Below are 22,207 nucleotides of genomic sequence, written 5' to 3'. Positions count from 1 at the left end.
CATTAAATAGGCACAATTATGATAAAGATGTGGACAATGACTGAACGAGAGGGAAGGAGGAGCCTGGCTGAGTCAGAGGGGTGGAGGATCGAGACGCAGCTGGAGATCCGGAAGTCCAAGGCAGAGCCAGAGGGACGAGGGAGCCCGGCAGAGCCTGAGGGTCAACAGACCATGGTGGAGCCAAGGGAGTGTTGGCCAAGGTGGAGCTAGGGGATCCTAAGACCAAGGTGGATCCAAGCAGCTGGGCAGAACCACTGAAGGAGAAGCCGGGGGGCTGAAGGGAGACAGCGGAGGCGAAGCCAAGAAACTGGATGGCTTTTGGGTTTGGCAGAGAAAGGCTGGGTGGGACCATCTGCGATGAAGGAGACTTGGAGCTGTGTAGAGCCAATGGCGATGAAGGTGCTGGACAACGAAGGAGACTTGGTGCTGGACAATGAAGGAGACTTGGTGCTGGACGATGAAAGGAGACTTGGAACTGAGCTGAACCAGCAGCAAGGCAGACAACTTGGGACTGGGCTGAACAAGCAACGTGCAAGACTACTTGGAACTGGACTGAAACAGCGGTGAAGAAGGGGACTTGGGACTGGACTAAACCAGGGAAGGAAAACGGAGATCAAATGAAGATCTAACGAGACCAGAGACCTTGAAAGGTTTCATCATCCAGTTCATAAAATAATAATTCCTTTGGCGCCCAGCTCATTGCACGCACCTCAGTGACAGGAGTGTGGGCGCAGCTCCAGTCCATCCCATCAAACTCCACTAATATTCCCTCTATGGACAGCGGATGCTGTTACCAGCTCATCCTGGTCAGTCTCTGCCATTTGATCGTGCTGTGGGATTAAATTGGCCTCTGGCAAACACTCCTGGGCTTGGGCTCTGAGTCCGCTGTGGGCTCTTGGGCTGATTTTTCATATCAACAGAAAAATATACCGTGATAACCTGACTTCTCTTGAGTCTCCCTTGTTTCACAGCAATAATGATATGCTAAAGCCCATCCGCACTTTGATGTGATTGGTTACAAGGTAGTTTGTGACGTAAGAAACACCGGCAATTTCAAACAGTGTTTTTGAGACGGTATTTGGTTAACTGCAGTTTTAAGGAGAAAATACTCAGCAATGGTGTTGACTTATGAATTTGCACATGGTTTGTCTTTGCATTGGCTTGCTTTGATTTTGATTTTGTGGTTTTCTTTGTCCACATTGTTGATAATCTGTAACATGTGAACAAGTGTTTTTGGTGCTGGTCCAGTTCTTTTTTTTAGGAATATCACTCTTGTATGCTGTGAGATCCTTTGTAAGGGAATTATGAATACTGTTTAGATTGATCTAACTATTCAGGCGCAGGCTGGTCTCTATCAAACATCATTACATAAGAGTTATAGTGGGTGTGATTTTGCATGTGTGTTGTAACGGGTTTTGCTCTGTACTGTACGTAAGTCATTGTGACATTTACTCTGATACCTTGTGAGATCATTTAGGTCAAATATTCTTTATGGCACGACAATGCATCTTTGCCAAGACTATATTTTTTAATGCAGTATCATTGTTATCTGAGGCACATCTAAATTTTGTATTAATTAAAAGTAAAAGGCTGGAAAGTATGTAACTGGAGTGCCCTTTTGGCAAGGAAATGTCTTTCCTTCCTCTTACAACTTACATTTATTTGCATATCAAGCTTAATTACATGCCTTAAGATTTATTGTCAAGAGCTTAATGGTTTGGCACAGAGTGAAAGCAACCAAGGTTAGTCATATGTATGATACAGGGTTGAACTGACCCTGAGCATCTGAAGGCAGATTTACTTTATTGTTCTTCTTGTATTGCTAAGGTGTGGTGGATTTCTTTCAGCATGTGCTTGACATATGATTGTGTGTCTGATGTGTGCAGTCTTGCCATCTGGATGATTTTATTGTTTGCTTACACCACAGACAGACACAAATGATTGACAGATGTGCATTTTCAGACGTATAGTATGTGTGAACATCACAATCATTGGAGTGCAGTTTATGCACCCTGTATTGACATTTATTTTGCATAGAATTAATAATTCTATTACATCATGCTCAACAAACCATCGAGCCTTACAACTTGCGATTCTGGCACCTAGAACAAAATTGTGAGTTTTGGATCAGAAGCAGATGCTTAGCAATGTGTCACTTTCACCACACAGCTTTCCCTCTGTGTTTGAATTAATGAAGCGCCAGACTTGTTGTAATGCAGTTGTGGTTACCATAAGCATTTTGATGAAGTCTATGGTGGAGGTCTGGTTGATGTAATCAGACTGAGATTCATTAAGATCTTTGCTTACCAAGCTGTTTCTCCCACCCAGAGGATCTAAAACCAATAACCACCACAACTTGCCAAACCCTAAGGGTAGAGTATGTGAACTCAGAAAAATATCAGAGAAATATCCATTTTTTTTCTGGGAAGTGGTCCAAGTAAATACAGCTAGAGCTCACTACCTACTTCATTTATAGCAGAATGTGTGAAAACGCAGCAGGCTCAATGCATGTAGATTTGGCGTATGCTATAAAGGGGAAATTGAATGTATGTTATTATGCAGCAATTGTTTAGTCAAAGCAGTTTGTAATGAGAAGCAGCTTTTTTTGTAAGTCTTCCTAACATGGATTATAATATTGACCTGTAAGGCAGAAAGTCTGGCTCTTTTATAATAATAACAATAAAGATAATTTTTATAGATGATTTATGTTTGTACTGTATCTCAGTGACTCTTTCTGTAGGTTATATCATTGCATCAGTAGGTGGCACCAAAACACTTTATGAGTGAGTCACTGAATCATTAATTTAACTGATTCGTTCAGACACATTGGATGCTTCTCAAACGGAGAAGTCCAGTCCTTCAGAGGCTTGTAGGCTAGAGTCATCTTCAGCATTAAACGCAAGCAAGAAACGGACTAGTAAGTGTGCATAGCTACATCATAAACGTTTCCACCCCCATGGTCACAATGTAAACGTAATATTACATTTTATTATGTAGCCTTATAAGACACAGCCTTCTGATTGAGAATCACCCATTAATTCATAAAGGAATGAAATGTTGATGAGTGAGCCAGTGAATAATGCACTTAATTTATTTTATTTTTTTCAAAGAATATTCAGGAACAAAACATGTGACTGTCTTAATGAGAGAGACATTGAGTAATTCACTGATTCATTCAGGAACATCACTACCATGTCTTGCTTGAAAACATCCAGCGTTCGAGTCTTCTGTGGCTTTGTTTGGAACTATTTGCTGGTCTGAATATTATATCAATCAGTCAAACAAAATGAATCTAGTTGGAGAACAATGAGCAAACAAAGCTGAAAGGGATATCTTGAGGAGTGGCTTTTTGTTTTGTTATAGGTTTGGTCCTGGGACTTTTCTGGGACTTATTTCCCTTGAATATTGAAGGACACTTCAATATATCTGAGTGTTGTGAATGCATTGCCTACCACTAGACAGTTGTCTCAACTCCCTAACAATCAAACAAACACATCCAAACATTATGAATAGTTCATTTGAAACTCTGGTCTATTGACTTTGGACTGATTTTGTTGATATTCTTTGGGCCAGATGAACATTAGAATCGACTTAATGGATATTTGTGCCAAATTTTTTAGACTCTTTTGTGATTACATTTATTTTAATACATTGTGATTGACATTTATACACAGTGGTTTATTTGAAGTGTATTTGCTATATTAATGTCTTGTTTAGTAAGTGGATTTCTTGTTTATTGGGTAACTAAAGCACACATTTTTAATAGGACTGTAGGACTTAGTACTATTTAATTGCTATCAAAGGCAGTTCTAAACAACCACTGCTACAATATGCACCAGTAAGACCCTTGTTTTTAAGGTCTGTTGTGGGACCACCTCTTCCTTTAGAGGTGATATCAATCTGTCTTTTACCTCACTAATGACTTTACCACAACACAGCTATATATTATTCCATTATTCTCTAAAGAAAACTGTCTCACTTTGTTTAGGCTGGTTTATGTATTTTCTCAACGATCCAGCTATGTGAAAAATGCTGTAAATTTTATAATTATGTGTTATTCACCTCAAACCAAACTTGGCAATGGCTTTAAAAAACATTATCTGACTGTATCCTCCTGGTTCATCCATCTTTTTTTTTTTTTTCAGAAATACAATTTTCAGGTTCTTTCTGTTGTTATGGCTCTGCTAATGGGGAATGTGAAGTCCAAACCAGTCTGCTCTGCAGTTGTGGAAAAAAAAAGAAAGAAAAATGTAAGATCCCATAGAGAGTTATGGTATCTTGAACACATGGTCCATTAACTCCCATATATATGGAATATGGTGGAGTTATTTCTTTGGACTTTGATTAAACATTATTTTTTTGGCGAAATGTTTTTTGATTCAACAGGACTGGGTTATTGTGCTAAATGAGAGTTCAGTTCGAGCATGATGTGTTATTTACTCTTCATTCAATTAGACGGGTGAGAAGGAGCTCTTCTCTTGTATATGCTGTGGTTGACTTCACTCTCTTATATGTCTGTCTTTAGTCTTTGGTCTGTCCACACTGAAAGCAAAAATGCTGCCTCGAATATACCCAAACATAAAAGTGGATTTGTTTGAACTCTCTTGAACTTGCAGCACTGCACAATGAAAAACCTTTAACTTGTATAGCTTCTATGCTTCTACAGATAGCATGCTTTTTGTGGTTAAGTGACCATCCAAAGTTAAGTGATTTGTCGTCATATATCAGTCTCTTATGTTTTAACAAGTTTTTAGTTTAGTGAGTTTACAGTGAGCAACTTAAAAATATAGTAGGACAGAAAGTAGGATTAACATGGAAGAGATTTATTGCTTGTCACCATGTGTTTACAAGTGTTTAGAGGGAAATGCATTGTAATCGTACAGAGAGGTGCCACATAAATGGAATATTCATTTTCCAGACTATAGGTAACAAAAAGCCTTCAAAAGTTTGGGGTTAAGTCTCTTATGCTCACAAGGCTGCATTTATTTGGGGGGAAAAAATGGAAAAAAACCTAAAACAATAATATTGTGAAATATTATCACAAATTAAAATTTTCTATTAACATATTTCAAAAATGTTATTTATTCCTTTGATGGAAAAGCCGACTTTTCAGCATCATTACTCCAGTCTTCAGTGTCACATTCTTCAGAAATCATTCTAATACTTATGCTGATTTCAAGCTCAAGAAACTTCTTAAAGGTACTCTTAAGAAATTAAGAAATTTCTTATTATTATCAGCGTTGAACAGTTGTGCTGCTTAATATTTTTGAGGAAACCATAATTTTTTTTTCAGGATTCTGTGATGAATAAAACATTAAAAAGAACATATTTTTAATATATTGTATATATTTTACATTGTTTTTTTTTCTGTAACAACGTGAAAACCTTTATTGTCACTTTTGATCAATGAAATGCATCCTATTCCTTGCTAAATTAAAGTATTGGAAAAAAAACTTCCTGACCCCAAACATTTCCACATGTTTAACAGTTAGACTAGTTCTCATGTCCTTAAAACATTTGAAGTGAAGACTAGGACAAGGCACAAGACTTGCACTGTACATCAAAACAAAGAATGGCTGCCCATATACAGTAAATCCAGAGTAAAATCATTAAAACATTATAAGATCATTTACAGCATGCTTATTCAAAACAGTAGCACTTGAATACTGAGCAGTTCATTCTGCTGTCATGCTTTCTAATGCAGACTAAATATACATATTATGTTATAATAATATATTATTGCATGCTATTTTAAAGCCTATTAAAAGCATGAAAATGTCGAGCTACTCGAGGCAATGCCTGCTTTTATTAGATCAAATATAAATGTTATGGAGGACTCGTAGGCAGAACACCCAATCAGGAGGCAGCTTGTGGTACTCCAGTTTATTACCGTCCAGCCTCAGGATCTTCATACGTGAATATGATGTGGGTCCTACTGTCCTGCAGAGACTGCTCACGTTGAACACTGAACAACACAACAGGAAAGTTATAGCAGAACAGTTTGATTGTTTTAATTTAGTTGGCGTGTAGTATTTTTTTAATTTTCATGTCACATGATTAAACATAAATAGATTTGTTTGATATTATCTTATAGTTAACCAGTATGGCAGTAGTAGTGTTATCATTAGCGTTACTGTATCATCAATAGGTGTTTATTGATTTATTTATTTGTATATATTTTCACAATTGTCTTAACTTTAATACTTATCATAGTAAGCTACTTTAAAAAAAATGGTACTGTTACCTCTTCCACTGTTTACTGTTGACAGAAATAGCAAGACAATGAGGTCAACATATTTGGCGATTAATGTGACGTGCCGTTTCAGAGAATTGCAAGCAGACATCAATCCTTCACTAGATCACACACAACAGTCAAACTACAGCCCTCGTAAACAGGAGCTGCTTATCAATACCTAGCAAATAAGTTACAGGTGCGCTGGCATTGGCAGCTCTTCAGTGATCTGTTTCATCCTGGTTTTAGATACTCATTGTGATGGTAGAATAAGGGTGCTTTCACATCTGTAGTTCGGTTCATTTGGTCTGGACCAAGGGCGAAAAATTATACTTTGTTTGTAGCATTTTTCAGGCGTTTTGAATCCTTTTCACAGCACACTGATTGCTCTGGTCTGAATCAGTTGATGAAACGAACCAAAATGCAGTCACGTGACAACATCCACATCACTCTTTGGACAGATGTGTCTTGAACGTATTTGCATAACTGCACTTCAATTGTTCAGAATTAACGTGCGTCAAAATTCCAACAGAACTACCGGAAGTAAACAAAGAGGAGGAAAATCCGGCAGACAACATGCATCTTTTTTCTATGGAGAAACGACTGCGTGGGCTGATTGTATCCCTGGTCATAGTTTATTATATATATATATTATATATATCTACACCACTTTAGGCAAACAATAACATTTGAGAATGAAGCGAGGATACAGCTTGAAAATAATGTTATAGTCACTTCAGGAAGAGGAGTGCATTAATGTTGCTAAACAGTGACATAATGCACAGTGCAGCTGACTACGGCAGCTGGTTTAGTCCAAAAATGCGTTCTTTGGCAGTTGGGTCTGTTCGAGGTCGGATCACGTTCTCACCACAAACAAATCGCTCCAGAGTTCTTTGAAAGCGTACGCTTGTTTGGTCCGCTTTTGGTGCGCAGCCGAGTGCGATTGCTGCATTCACACCTGCCCAAACCAACCGCACCAAGGGGGACAACAAACTCTAGTGCGATTCAATCGAACTAAATGAGGCAGCCAGGTGTGAAAGAACCCTAATAGTTATGTATCTAAGCTCTAGCTGCTAATGCTAAGGGAGAATCCAAGAACTGAAAGACCATGAGGTATGTCTGGTGGCATTGAGACTATTCTCAGAACAGAGAATTGAAATGCGTTTACAAAGCACTTAAGCTGTGTAACTATTTTGTATCTGTTTTTCCAGTCCTCTAGCCTGCAATCCAGCAATAATAATGTTATTATCATATTTTCTGGAAATCTATGAGCAAAACAGACACACAGTGTCTCCAGTGACTGGAGCCTTTTGAATAGGGCTTGTCAATACATATTCTTTCCTTTGTTTTCTGAAGGTAGATCGGACAGTTTGACAGGCTTTTTTATAACGTCCATTTCTAGGTTATAATATAGCCTACCAATCGTCTCTTTTATCTTTTTCTGTAGAAGCTTGTTAAACATTAGATTATTATAGTTAACTTTGAGCTGGTAAATCACTATTAATATCACTATTAGTCAATACATTCTTGATTACATTCTTTCCATTTGTTTTCTAAAGGATAAATCTGACAGGTTGACAGGTTGTTTAACCTTTTTATAACCTCCACTTCTAGGTTTTAATATAGCAATTGGCTATTTTCTACAGTGGCTTGTTAATAATTAGAATATTATACTTTACTTTGAGCTGGTAAACCACTGCTAATGGTATAATATTTCGTTATATGGTTCAAAACAGTGAATCACGACCACTGCCTGAAAAAAAGAGAATGTCTGCTGAAGTCTTTGCAGTTGACCAGTGGCACAGCTCTCGTAACTGAGCTCGGTGTGCTGTTGAGGAGGAGGGGGAGAGAACAGAGCGTGCTTTTAGCACATGTGGATTCCTTTTGGAGTATTCACAGATGTTCCCAAACAAACCTTCCTTCTTTCCTTTCTCCCTCCTTCTCTTTCAGCTAACCTACTTTTTCTAGTCACCTTGTGTCTCTCCAGGATGTTTCTGTCTGCAAACACGTTGTGACAAACGCATTAGAGAATGAGAAAGGGGGAAAAGGAAACCAAGAAAGGAGGGAAAGTTTGTTATTTCTCTTCTAAAATCCTGTCACATTTTCCGTCATTTTCCCATGGCCCGTCCGATTCTGAATGTTGATTCTCTCGTGCCAGAGATTATTTCATCGGGCCTGAGAACATAGCCTCAGGACAGCCTCATAAGACAGGACAAACATTTGAGCAGTTCTCAGTCAAGCTTACAGATTTGTGTTTAGAATCATTTCTGCACTTGGCTGATATTTAACTCTTTCCCTGCTATTGACAGAGTTGTCTCGTCTTTGATGAGAAAATGCTTCCCCATCCTAAGACCAGTTTTTACTGCTTTTCGAGTTTTCTCTGTTTTAAGGTAGGGGGCGTTATTACACCTCTTCTGAAAGAGTACTGAATCTCCTGATCAAAACACAGGTGAAGAAGATGCAGAAACAAGCGAGAACACTGTAATCATATGCATATGTAAAATAATGTGATCATTAACATTAAACAGCATATAAATCTAAACTGCCTAATGAAATGTTGACCCAGGACGAGCTATTGGACTGTGAAGCTTTGGGGGTGTTGATTGACTTGATCTACTCCATGTTTGATCATCATAGTCTTTGACAAAACCACGTTTTTTCTCAGCTTACCCATATTCAAGTGTTGATAAAAAACACATGAAGCTAGAATAAAGCAGTATTTTGTTTAAAAGCTGAGGGTCTGTTCTTTCTTTATATATATTGCATGTTCAGATATTCATACAACAACATATTCTGGGGACCATGACATTTTTGTGAAAAATGATAAAAAAAACGCTGGCGGGGAACAGCCAACTTTAGGAAAAAAAATAAAATAATAATAATCTGGTGGGGAAAGAGTTACTGTAAGATTGTAGCAGACATATAAGCTTGGTTGCTAAAATTTTCACTGCCCAATATTTTTATCTGTAGGCATTACAAGGCCCGGGACAGCGTTCTCGGTTTGTGCACAATACAAAATTGTACTTGGAATGCTTTTTAAATTCCATTCACAGTTCTCGAATATTAATTAAATCTGATTTTGCCAATACTGTAGCATGCAGAATTGCAATTTGAATTTAAGTATACTTAAAATGAACTGAAATTTTGACAAAGCTTTGTATGAAAGTTTAGAAAAAAATCGATAGGCTTTTTAAAACCAACCTGTTTGAAATACTTATATTCAATAAATGTATAGGCACAGATAGAAGTATAATTATTTTTCCAGAATACCATTTACCGTTGAATTTTTCAGAATCCATCAACTTCCTTCAATTACACTTCAAATTCCAAAATTCCAGTGTGGCAAATACAATTGAAATACACATTCCCAAGTGAAACTGAAATTGTGTAGTTTGCCACATTGAAGTGATTTTGTAGATCAAAACCAATCCGTTGTTTCCTGAAGTCTGTCAGCACTGCTTTATTTCCACTATAAACATCTTGTCTCTTGAAAATCTGCAGTGAGATTTAAGTGTCATGCTCTCTCTTCTGTTTGAGCCATGTATTGAATCGTTTTGTAATGTAACATTAGCGAGACAATTGCTTAAAAAATAAGGTTCTCTGTTTTGTGTCTTGACACAATCAATCAACTTGGCATGAAAATTTTCTCTGTCACATTGAAATTAAGCAGTGGTGATTTTTCTCAATGCAGTGCTAAAGAATAAACCTCGGTGTTTGTTGTTTGTGTAAAACAAGAGCCTCACATCAACTCACCTTGGATTTGGTTAACCTCAAGGTAGAGGTACTGAAGGGTGGTGGGAACGGTTGGGATTTCTGTCAGCTGGTTATATGAAAGGTCCAGCTCTACCAGAGATGTGAGGTTAAAGGCTCCAGGGTCAAGCCCTTCATTCCTCAATTTGTTGTGTCCGAGCCGTAGGTAACGGAGTCCGTTAAAACCATGAAGACTGTTCTCGGTCAGGCCTGTAAGAGAGTTGTTGGAGAGGTAAAGCTGCTGGACAGATGATGGCAGATGTTTGGGGAAAGTATCCAGGAGGTTGTGACTGAGATCCAAGAGGTTGAGGCCTCCAAGACCTGGTGAAGTACAGTTCATGAAAGATGTGAGTTTACAGAGTTTACACAATGATCAACTTTAATATCAAAGTTTCCTGATGATTTATGTAGGGATGCACAATATATGCATTTGCAAGATGTGTTACAATATATAAATGCCAATAAAAACCTTTTAAGTCGCTCCCTTCAATAGTCTTCAGACGGTTGCCTTGTAACAGAAGTACCGTTAAATTGGCCAGATTTTGGAATGCACCTGCAGAAATCTTTTCGATGTGATTATATGCGAGTCGCAGTTGCTTGAGTCCGCTAGGCAGTCTGGCTGGCACCTTTGTCAGTTTATTACTGTTTATGAAAAGATATACCAAGCGGGTCAGATTGGAGAACAACACATTATCGAGTTGCTCACTCAGTAGTTGATTGTGATCCAAGATCAACCAACGCAAGTTGGTGGCATTGGCAAACGTCCCGGATCCAAGGAAAGTAATATTATTCCCTTGGAGGAACAGGTACTGTATGCGGGACGGAAGGCCTGAGGGAAGCTGGTTAAGGCCCCTGTGGTCACAATAAAGGGCCGTTGGCCACTGGATGGGGCAGTCACACTCCAAGGGACAACTTTGTGCGTTCACAGCACGAAACCAGCCCGGATCCATCCGATCTTTCAAAGTCAAAACACTCGGCTCTCCCAAAAAACGGTTGATCCAGAGTGGTACACCTCCATAGTCCAAGTCCAATGTGAAGGCCCAAGTCGGCCCACACACAGAGAGTAACAAAAAAATTGATCTGATATCCATTTGTCCGCCTGCCTAAATGAAACACAAAAAACCTCAATATAGTTTATTTTTCAAACTAATCAGGAAGCTTCTTTTCTTCTTGCAGCAATAAATAAAATCTTGCACACATACTGTTTAGAGAAAATAGCTTTTCGTGTAAGTTACAGCAGCAATTCCCAGCAAAGCTTTTGCATTCTTGCTTAATAATACCGGTAATATGTTGAATATAACTTAACATCTATATTATCTCTATTTCATTATAAGCTACAGTTAAAAAAACTACTTTCAAGAGCTTCAATGAATATGCAATTGGCTAAACTGGTTAAAATGCCCAATAAATTTCTTCCATTCTCCTCCGTCACATGCATCATACATATGTGAGAGGAATGTGCATACCTTTCGCCTCTCTTTCACAGCCAATCTTAGTTAGGAAAGCCTCTGAAAAGGTAGATTCGTCGAGACTATCCCTGTAGATGTTTACGCTGGGCACTGAATGGCAACCTGAAGAGTTTTACCCAGCTACTGAAACATTCTTCACTCAGCGATGGCCTTTTCTTCCATACAGCTTATTCTCACTCCTTTTTTTTCCAACCTGTCTCGGAAGCCTATGGTTGGAGTCTAACCACTGCACAACATTTGTTAGAAACATGTGTGCTGGCAGCGTAGAAAGGGCAATCTTTACAGACAATGCTGCTGTGATTTAAACTCTTTTGGAATTAATACACATCACATAATGTGTGGATAGAAATCCTGTTTTTGATTTATTGTGACTTGTTTCTTCAAAGCTTGATAATGTATTATGCACAACTGATGTTGAATATGTCAATGCTTATGCAAACCATATACTGTTACATAAACAGCCTGCAGCCCACTGACTGATGAACTGTAATATCACGTCATTGAGCCTGTGAGAAAGAGGAGTATGTTTGAAGGCAGTATATTTTCTCTTTACAGCTCTGGAACATTGAGCACAGAGAGTAATGGTTACAGTCAGACAGCTGGAGGGGGCCTGGGGAGCCAAACAGACCCTGTTCGTCTATGAGAGAGCAGGGAAAGAGGGAGAGAGAGAGTGTGGTTTAGTTGAGATAGCTTTAGTCCCACACTTCAAAGCCCTTCCATACGGATGAGAAAATGTTTTGGTCTATGAACGTCTGAAAAGTTAGAGTGCCCCCTAGCACTCAAATCAACCATAACAATCACAAAAGCAAGGTTCTGCATGACCTTAGTCCTATAGAAATAATATTGTTATGAATATAGTGAAAGATATTATGAAATATTGCTATTTTATATTTATACGTATTATTATTGTTAATTTACTTTTACTAATTAATATTGAAATTACATCATATTATTATTGTTCTGTATTGGTTTTGAAACATAATTTTTACTGCACCCCGGTATGTTAACATTTAACATTGTTTAATACATTTTTAAAATCTCTCTTTTTATTGAAATATCAAAAACATAAACATTAAAAGCACAATATAAAAAAATACATAAATTACATTCTGTGAAATATAGTAAAATTTGTTTATTCGTTTAATATTTTATATTATTAATAATCTGTATAATATAATTTTAATTTCAAACATAAATCACCAATTTTTTTACATTTTAATAATTTTTTTAAATCTCACTTTTTTATTGAAAGAGCAAAAATAAATACATACAATAAAATGCTCAATACAACTTATTTTGCCCTCTGTAAACTTTTTTGAATATAGTCACTGAAAATGTCATACGAAGAACAGTAACAGTTTAGATTATTCTGCAATTTCACAAAAAGTACCTTAGCAAACTTGGCTGATTTGTTACAAGACTGAAAAGTTTATGTTGGCCTATAAATTGTAATTTCTCAAGACTTTATTTTTGAATTATTAAGCATAACTCATTCAATTTTATACTTTTAGTTTGTTTAGGACACCAAGATGAACATGACGTGCACTGACACATTTGAAGTCTTTTAAACTCTCTTAAAAGGCTAGACGGGTAGTTTTTGAAAAACACTGACTTAACTGTGTAAGTATTGCTCTGAGCTTGAGTGTTTTTGAAGGGGGGCTTTATGTTATTCTGTTCCTTCACTGTAGTCTGCCAAATTTCTTTTCCATTTAAACAGAAGGAAATGAAGAACCTTCCAGTGCTTTTTGGAATTTTTACTTTGTTACCCAGCAGGCAGTGCAGCCTGACCACAAAAAAAAAAAAAAAAGTTTATTCGAATTCATGATACAGCAAAACAGTTTTTCTATCACATTTCTTATAGTAGAGGGGTATACTTTATTAGCATAACTGCAATGTTTGGTAAGAAGCAAAAACTTTTGCTAAATTATGTAGGGTTAAATTCATCAATGTCTTGATCTAACACTCATGTTCTCCATCATCTCTAGTACTTCCTCAACATTCTCCGTGTTTAATAGCAACTTCCAGTCAGCTAAATTCTGTGTACGTACATCCAGTCAAAACACTGCTTACATGTGTACATTGCGGTTTGTGTTTGCATTTTCACGAGCTTGCTCCAGTCGTGTGTGCTGTTTTTCTCTTGGCACGTGATGACTGAGGTCTTTGTAACTGTTGTGTGGTTAGCCGACTGCTGTGGCAAAGTCATGTTAAGCCATGGGCGCAAGACAGGCAAGCTGGAGATGTTACAGAGAGGGCATGACGAACAGTTCACAGGACAATACATTTCTGTTGCCTAATGCATTCAAGCACAAATGCCTTACAAGCGATCTACAGGCCTGTGGTAAAGAAGCCTGTGTTTTTCATTTCTCTCAAAGCCTTGTTTCGTGGATCTATACTTCATATGTTATACATTGAAAGCTTTGATCAAGCCTGTTGATTAATTCCAGTCTATATGAATGAATATGATCAGTTATTTCCTATTGAGATCATCTGCCTGTGAATATGACTCATGTGTTGGCTCCAGAATCGCATGCTTTTCCCTAAACTGATGCCTAGAGGGTGCTATATCTCAAACTACACATCATCACTACACAAAGGATGATATTCTTTTAAATTGTTAGAAATTAATAATGAATTGTGAGTTCTGATAACGGTTTGACCAATGCCAGAGTACGCTTAAGGTTTACCAAAGTGTACTTTGGCATGCTAATTTTATTATCTGCTAAATTCTAGCTACTAGAATAATACATTTATCAAAACATGAAACAACACAAATTAAGGAACTTTTATGTCCCAGTGGTTGATTTGTATTGAAGGTAACAGATTTCAACTATTTCCTTTTTGAATGACATTTAAATTGTTTACTACTATTACTATTAATTACGACTTTTGCCTCAATATACTCCTAATTACTGCTTATTAGGTAGTTGTTTAGTTAAGGGATGTAGAATATGGTCATGCATAATTAAGCATTTATATGTGCTTAATAAGTACTAATAAACAGCCAATATCCTAGTAATATGTTGATAATATAATTTTTTACACTAATTACGTGATGCAATTTATTTGCAATTCATAAAAGTTTGGAACAACATGAGGGCAAGTAAATGATGACAGACTTGTCATTTTTGGATGAACTATCCCTTTAACTCTGAAAAAAAAAAAACTGCACATTGAGACGTTTTCTTCAAATACTTATGTTTCTAACATCTTTATGCTCCACGGAAAAAAGTCAGTCATACAGTTTTTGGACAACCAAGCATGAGTAAATGATGAAACAATATTCATTTTTGGACTTAGAGCTGTAAACATTTGAATCAGACATAGTATATGGTCAACATTTTAGCGGAATAACTTGCTATACTTGATGATCACTAATAAAGTAATATAGTTTCGGTGACACTTCAGTTTGAAGAACAAATCTGACTACAGGTATTAACTAGTTGCTTATTAGATTGCATATTACTAGCATATTGACTGTTTATTAGTACTTATACAGCACATTATTGCCTTGTTCTGCATGAGCATATTCTACATCCCTTAATCCTACCCAATACCTAAACTTAACAACTACCTCACTAACTATTAATAAGCAGTAAATTTGGAGTGTATTGAGGCAAAAGTCGTAGTTAATAGTGAATATGTGTTTCCCAAACTAAAGTGTGACCATAGTTTCAGTCTTCATTTACACACAGAGGTCATCACTCAAGATAATGTAAGAAAGCACGTCTCAGAGAGATTCAGGTCACCTCTGTAGTCTGACCTGTGTGTGCTGAAACACAAATCACATATCAGCCTATAGTTCAAAGAGGCTAAGTCACGGCTGGAGAGAGATCAGCAGGAGCAGGGACAGGGATGGCAGGAATGTAAAGTGTTTCCTGATGCTGAGTTCACCTCCCTCTGGGATCAGACACTGTTTCTGGACCTGGGGCTTTTTAGAGACAGTCAGGCTACGTGCAGCTAAAGTATGAATAATATTTTACAGGGTGATCGAATCATCTGTACATGCATCCGAATAATGTTTAGACTGAAGGGATACTGGGGGGTGAAGAATCCTATGCGGTTTCATTGTATAGATCTTCAATTTCCTGTCACAATTCATGCTAAAACTGGCTAGCTAAAGTGATTAGCTGATCTAAGTTAAGCAATTTACTGAAGTAGACTTGACATCCTTGTGAAAAAGAAGAACACTTTATTATACTTTAAAAAAGAGTACTTATAGACAAATAATAGTCAAGTCACCTTTATTTATGTAGCCCTTTTTACAATTCAAATTTGTTTCAAAGCAGCTTTACAGTGATAACAGGAAATGAATACAACAGAGTTTGTTTTGCCTGTACAGCAGAAGAAAGTCATTGTCCAGTTTAAGTAAGTTCAGTGTTGATTCATTTCCATTGTAAAGATCATTAGTTATTAATTTAGTTCATTTATCTATACAGCAGCTCTGGAGAAAACAGTGATGTCATCGTCCAGCTCAGTTCAGTTTGTATACAATGTCAATGCAGGCAGATCAATAATATCGTTCTCGATAACATAATTAGACAAATACTGCGAACTGAATGTAATGTTTTCAGATAAATAAGTACTTGAATACACCTTGTGGTGCAACCTGGACACATCGTCAGTGATATGTCAATGGGAGCGTTTTTAAAACTCCACGAGCGTAACGAGGCACCGAGCGTCTTTTTCACGCTGAAGCGCTGAGCGTTCAGCGTGAAAAAGACGCTCGGTGCCTCGTTACGCTCGTGGCGTTTTAAAAACGCGGCGCTCCCATTGAAAACAATTGAAAAAACACGCCAGCCACGTGAAAAAACGTTTTGGTGGACACACTGCCTTAGGGTTTGATTTAGGCATGTAATTGCATAATGCAGTACTATAGTACTTTTAGCACATATGTGTAACAGGGAAACTGTAAAATAAAGTGTTAATATCATCCCTTATTAGTATTACACAAAATTAAGTTGCAACCACTTAGTCCAGTAACTTTAAAACTGCATTTGAAGGTTGTAAAATGTTTTGACTCATTGGTACATTAAAACAAAATAGCTATAGGAGAACTACCTTTCCACACCTATGGTTTTTCACGTTCTCCATTCCTTCAAACAGTAAATAAAAATGGAGAATCCCTCAAGACCTGTGGTTGTGATGGTATATTCAGGCCTGAAGCTGTCTGGCTTTGTGTCTTGCATTGAGTCAAAAGCACAGCACCTCTAGCACGCCACAGATCTACTTACTTACCAAAAACCAGCTGGCTGTAACCAGCCATCAAAGACCACAAAAAGAGAGGCCTCTCAAGAGATGGAGGACCTGACATTCCTCAGGATGAGTGCCTGGAGATATGAAACACAAAAAGATATGAAACACACAAGAGAGCGAATGGCAGATGAATGTTTAATATTGGCCACAATGTTAGCATGGCCACTTCTTTTCTGGTAAATAACTTGAGTCAGTAAGTCTGGATCTGAGGAAAATGTGATGAATATGTTTCTTTTTTGAATCTGAAGTGAAAATGTATGTTGTGCCTCTTGTGCGGCTCAGAGGTAGGCCGAGTCTGCAGAGTTGTATACAGCTCCCTCATGCACTGTTGATAGGCTGTGAGGGCCGCATTCTCCTTAATGAGAAAAGCTTGATGTATGCAGAAGCAGATGTCCCTAACATGTTCCACAGCTGGGAGTGATCGAGACCAGCCACTCAAAACTGGTGAAAAACATGGACTTGGGATGGAGAAAGGCAAGTCTTCTGTAATTGGACAGGGTTTGAGAGGGGGCTTCGGAGGGTGGAGGCAAAAAAGCTTGTAGGGGAGAAGGGGTATTTGCAACCTTTGCCAAAGCCACTCCATATTGCTACAGGGACTCACAGTGAGACAAAGAGAAGGCAGTGCCTTTGTTGATCAGGTAGGTGTGATGCTGTTTGCCAACATGTTAGTGCAAGATTTATTTATTTCGTTTTTGTTTTTGTTTTTTTTGTTTCTTATTTTGCATCTCTGCATCAGTGGAGACTTGTTGAAATGTTTCTCTTTGGATTTGGTACTGAGTGGAATAAGCTCACTGCTGAATTGAGGTTGTGTGTTGCTGTTTGTTCTGTGTGTTCTTTGCGGAATAGGTTTAAATATTTGTTGTTGGTCTCGTGGTTTAAATTTTTCCGCCCTCACTACTGACTGCACTGTTTTGTCACATTTTGTATAGTATAGCCACTATTCTACAGGTTTATCATGCACAATGAACTATTTTTGTCTGAGGTGCAATCATTTCTGTATCTTCTTTTTGTCTACATTTTCGGTAAAATTTTAGTTAAGGTTTCAATTCTCACTATTAACTAGTTGGTTATTAGCATGCATGTTACAATGATATTGGCTGTTTATTATCACTTATAACGCACATATTATTCAGAATCAACATATTCTACATCCCTTAATCCTACCCAATACCTTAACTTAACAACTACCTTACTAACTATTAATAAACAGTAATTAGGAGTTTATTGAGGCAAAAGTCGTATTTAATAGTGATAATTGTTCCCTAATCTAAAGTGGGACCACATTTTTTTTTTTGATCTTAACATTTTTCCCTGCTGCAAAACCGTTTTAAAGAACCCTAAACTAATTTTCTGTTTTTATATGGATTTTGGTCATTAAGCCTGTTTTTTTTTTTTTTTTTTTTAAGTTTTAGAATAGCACTTGTCAGCTAGCCAATCCGGAAGCTAGTCACCCTGCTAAAGAAAAACTGTTTAAATCAGTCTAAAATGGTCTTCTTAGGTGTTTTAAACTGGTCTCTAATCTTGTCCAAACTGGTATTCAGCTGTTTATGGCCAATCTGGTCTATTTGCTGGTTAAGCTGGTCAAACAATGCCCAAAACTCCTTTTAAACTAGCCAGACTATATGCTGGAAGACCAGCTATAACTGTTTTTTCAGCAGAGCACCCAGTTAAACCAGCTGACTATCAGCTTATCTGTGTTGGAAGGCCAGCTGGACCAGCTTAAACCAGCAAAGACCAGCAATCCATTTGAGGCGGGTTTTAACAACGGGGTTGCCGGTTGACTAAGTGACTAAGTATGTAATCATTTTATTGAATCCTACAAATATTAAAATGCTCTTTCTCTCTGCAGCTGTCGAGTCTCTTGTTTCTGTGACAATGCGGCTAGTCGCTCTCTTGCTGTTGGGACTCCTGAAGTTCACGTTGGCTCAGGACAGAGATCCCTTCCAATGGCTTTCTTCTCTGCACAGCCGTGGTTACGCCTCTCTGCAGGCCGACAACTCCGGGGGAGAATGTCCCGAGGAGTGTGACTGTCCTCCAACCTTCCCAATTGCCATGTACTGCGACAACCGCAACATTAAACAAATGCCCTACATCCCATCCCGCATGAAGTATGTGTACCTACAGCACAATCAGATCACCTCTGTCCCAGATAATGCTTTTGGAAATGCCACCAACCTTGTGTGGGTTATGTTGCATGAGAACCATATTAACTCAGTGGGCAAGCAAGCGTTTGCTAAACTGGCGAACTTGGATCGCCTGTACCTGAACAGCAACAACCTAACCGAGGTGCCGTCCAAATTACCTCGCTCACTACGTGACCTTCGTCTTAATCACAATAAAATTGCCAAGTTGCCCCCCAACGCTTTTGAGGGCATGGAAAATTTGACCATACTTTTGCTCCATAACAATGGCCTCGAGGATATTGGTGATGGCCTGAAAGGTCTGAAGTCGTTAACTCTGCTGGATGTGAGCAGTAACCAGCTCAAGAAGGTTCCAAATGGTCTTCCTGAGATGCTCCACCAACTCTACCTAGAGTCCAACTCTATCGAAGCAGTTCCAGTGAACTTCCTCAGCCAGTTCACCAACCTGCAGTATGTCCGTATTTCTCACAATGAGCTCACAAACAAAGGCATCCCCCAAAACACCTTTAACAACAGCGTTCTGGTGGAGCTGGACTTGTCCTTCAACAAGTTGGAGAGAATTCCAGTTGTTAGTACCAGTCTGCAACATCTCTATCTTCAGGCCAATCAGATCAAAGGTCAGGTCAAAGCCTTATTTGTTAGAATTACTGTTGTAATTTTTTGTAATGAAATATAATTGGATCATATTTCATGACTGGACTAACCTTTTGTCAGGAGTGACTTGTATAGATAATCCAAAAACGATGCGTGAGATATACTTTTTTAATAAACTCTGGGAACCAAAACACTACAATCCATGTAACATTAACAAAAGACCCTCTTAAGAAGAACTAAGGAAGACTTCTAACTAAGGAAATCTTAGGGTGTCTCAATCAGCTCACAAGCGCGTAAATAAAATCCATCAATATTTATATATCAAAAATATTTCTAAAAAAATTATGCCGTTTAAACACATTGTTCTGTTACACATCCTTGAAACATTTTATGTTTCGCACTTCAGAAATGTGACGTTATTTCTGGTCTCTGCGGTGCATTTTTTTTTTTTTTTTAGGGAGCGAACGTTCCGGTGCACTGAAAGGATTTTCTAATTGAGACAGCCCTTATAATAGCCGACTCCCAGATTAGTGCCCTGACTACTTAAAGCCTAGTTCACACTACAGGATTTTAAGCCCGATTTAAGCCCGATTTGCAAATCGTTGAGCTCGCCGACAGGTCGGGTTGTTATCGCGTGCAAATCGCGGGGGAGTAGCGGCCGATGAACGCTCGCCAATCTGTTAGTATGAAAGAGCCAACAATGCATCAAAGACGCTCGCAGACGCCTCGCGGACGCGTCGCCGAGCCCAGAAAAATATCTAGCATGCTAGATATCTGGAGCTGTCGCACGACTCAACCACATGTGATGCCATGAGCTACAGCCAATCAGAGCAAGGCATGGGTTGAGGTCACTGGGAAAATACCGTTTATATACTGTCTATGGGATTTATTTTTTTTTTTTTTCAGAGCAAATCATCGCGCAAACAGTTTGCAGCACTAATTTCTTTCTGACGTCCATATTCAAACAAAGACTCGCGTGTTGTGCACTTGTGTTCTTCTTCGCTGGGTAGTGGCGCGCGTGCTGTATTGCGTCATTTCCGGTTCGTTTTATCGCGTGATTTCTTCGTGATAAAACGTGGTTTGTAGACAAGATAGAATCGTTGGCTGACAGAGTTGTTGTCACCTCGTGTAGTGAGTTACCTCCTGTTGCGGATCAATCACGTTGTGTCGTGTGGTGTGAACAGCTCAACAACTTGAACACTCCTGATTTCACAGAGAGCAAGTCATGTAGTGTGAACTGCACAGTTCAGCCCAACGTTTTAAAATCCTGTAGTGTGCACTTGCCTTAACTGGTGGAGAGGATTGAAACGCACCCTTAAATACACAGAGGATGATGATTAACAGAACAGGGAACAGGTGAGGACTAGAAACCATGACAATAGATGACTAGAACTCAGGCAAAACAGACAATGAAAACTATATGAAACGCATGAAAACTATGACTATGGGGCTGTTTACACGACACCGGTTTTAACTAAAAGCGTAAAACTTTTTAAGCGTTTTGGCCGTTTGTTTACACGACAAAGACATTTTGGGTGCCTGAAAAAGAAAAGTTTGTAAAAACGGGTTTCAAAGTGCAAGTTGTTGAAAACGGTCTCCGTGTAAACGACAAAAACGCGAATCTCTGCAAGACGATGACGTCATGCACATGCGTATTACGTGTTCAGCCTAAAGTGTGTCATCGCCATCTAATGGCCTGGCAGCAGAATACAGCGGTTTTAGTCATTTTCACTACTTTTTTAGCGATTTTTTAATATATTTATTTAAGTAAAAAAACACAATATATAAATAAGTAATGATTTAAAATGATATATTCTCTGAAATTAGTTATTTTGTCTTGTGCAAATTTATTTTATGCTATTTAAGGGTATTTTGAAGGCTAGACTTTGATTTAATAAAAAAATACTGATTAAGAAAATTATTCCTTGCCATGTAACAGTCTTATCTATTTTCATCCAATGACTGTTCCCATGACAGAAATGTTAAAATTGTATAAAACTTGAGTGTTTTTCTTTCGTTTCAGAGTTCTCATTGGGCAGTTTCTGCAGTGTGGTGGATGTTATGAATTTCTCCAAGCTGAAAGTCTTAAGGCTGGAAGGAAATGAGATCAGTCCTGGAGAAATGCCCCCTGAAGCTGCCCTGTGCCTTCGTCTGGCCTCTGATATTGCCGTGTAATGGCACTGACCAATCAGCAGGGGGCTCTTTTGTTTCCCCTCCAACATTATTATCTCAAAGTGGCATAACATAGCATTGATGTACATTTTTATAGTAGGGAAAGTTAGAGTGCCTTTGGATTTTGTATGAGAGGAATCTAATTTCCTGTGGACTTTAGAGAGAGGTACAAATACAGAAATGGGGTGAAAAGGGAAATTGAGAGATTTAGATAGGAAATGGAGATCCTTTGTAAAGGTATGTGAAGCCAATCAAAAGCCACATTGCCATTCTAATATGCTTTTTTTTTGTTGGTTAGATGACACTATTGGCAGCGCTAAAATCAACATTACAGTTTGCTATTTTGCTTGATGCACATTTGATTTACTTTAGGTTTGTGCAACCTGGATTCATGTCTCTTCAGGAAAGGATTTTGAACAATGCTGTGAGTATTTATTCTACATGTGAGACAGAATAATCGATCTGAGAACAGAAACATCTTACTTGACTACATTTATCTGACTTGTTCTATAACGTGTTATCTGATATGATATCATCATAAGAAAAGTAAATAAAAACCTTTTAAATCAGTAATCAGTAATTTAAAAAAAACTTTG

The 22,207-nt window shown here is 38.1% G+C and overlaps 2 protein-coding genes across 5 annotated transcripts in view; one reads left to right on the top strand and one right to left on the bottom strand.

The window, feature by feature from the left end:
• The window catches only part of fmoda (fibromodulin a), a 51,053-nt gene extending 28,846 nt beyond the window's left edge, over positions 1-22,207 (top strand). Inside the window, exons 3-5 of one of the 4 annotated variants that reach the window (XR_013795856.1) lie at positions 18,554-19,462; positions 21,463-21,848; positions 21,984-22,207. Coding sequence is in view for 3 of the 4 variants with exons in the window: in XM_079597083.1 (XP_079453209.1) it covers positions 785-806; positions 18,554-19,462; positions 21,463-21,614 (1,083 nt within the window). In the remaining variant the exon portion in view is untranslated. Of the gene's footprint in view, positions 1-415; positions 807-16,465; positions 17,343-18,553; positions 19,463-21,462 lie in introns of those variants that run through there. The other 3 variants (XM_079597083.1, XM_079597084.1, XM_079597082.1) reach the window with 3 other exon arrangements.
• LOC306990545 (lumican) lies at positions 4,804-11,672 on the bottom strand. Its single transcript, XM_079597498.1, has 4 exons — positions 11,449-11,672; positions 10,452-11,085; positions 9,986-10,303; positions 4,804-5,965 (listed from the first exon to the last, which is right to left on the bottom strand). The coding sequence occupies exons 2-4, from the start codon at positions 11,071-11,073 to the stop codon at positions 5,814-5,816; spliced, it is 1,092 nt and encodes a 363-aa protein (XP_079453624.1). The 5' UTR covers positions 11,074-11,085; positions 11,449-11,672; the 3' UTR covers positions 4,804-5,813.

This window comes from Phoxinus phoxinus (assembly GCF_949152265.1).
Source record: "Phoxinus phoxinus genome assembly, chromosome: 22".
Lineage (NCBI taxonomy): Eukaryota > Metazoa > Chordata > Actinopteri > Cypriniformes > Leuciscidae > Phoxinus > Phoxinus phoxinus.
Note: the sequence above shows the minus strand (reverse complement) of the source record. Positions and strands in the feature narration are given on the sequence as shown.

Coding starts and splice junctions, on each gene's coding strand:
- LOC306990545 (XM_079597498.1), bottom strand. CDS start 11,073: ATGGATATCAGATCAATTTTTTTGTTACTCTCTGTGTGTGGGCCGACT. Junction 10,304..10,451: donor TGAAGGGAGCGACTTAAAAG/GTTTTTATTGGC, acceptor GTACTTCACCAG/GTCTTGGAGGCCTCAACCTC. Junction 5,966..9,985: donor TGAGGTTAACCAAATCCAAG/GTGAGTTGATGT, acceptor TGTGTTGTTCAG/TGTTCAACGTGAGCAGTCTC.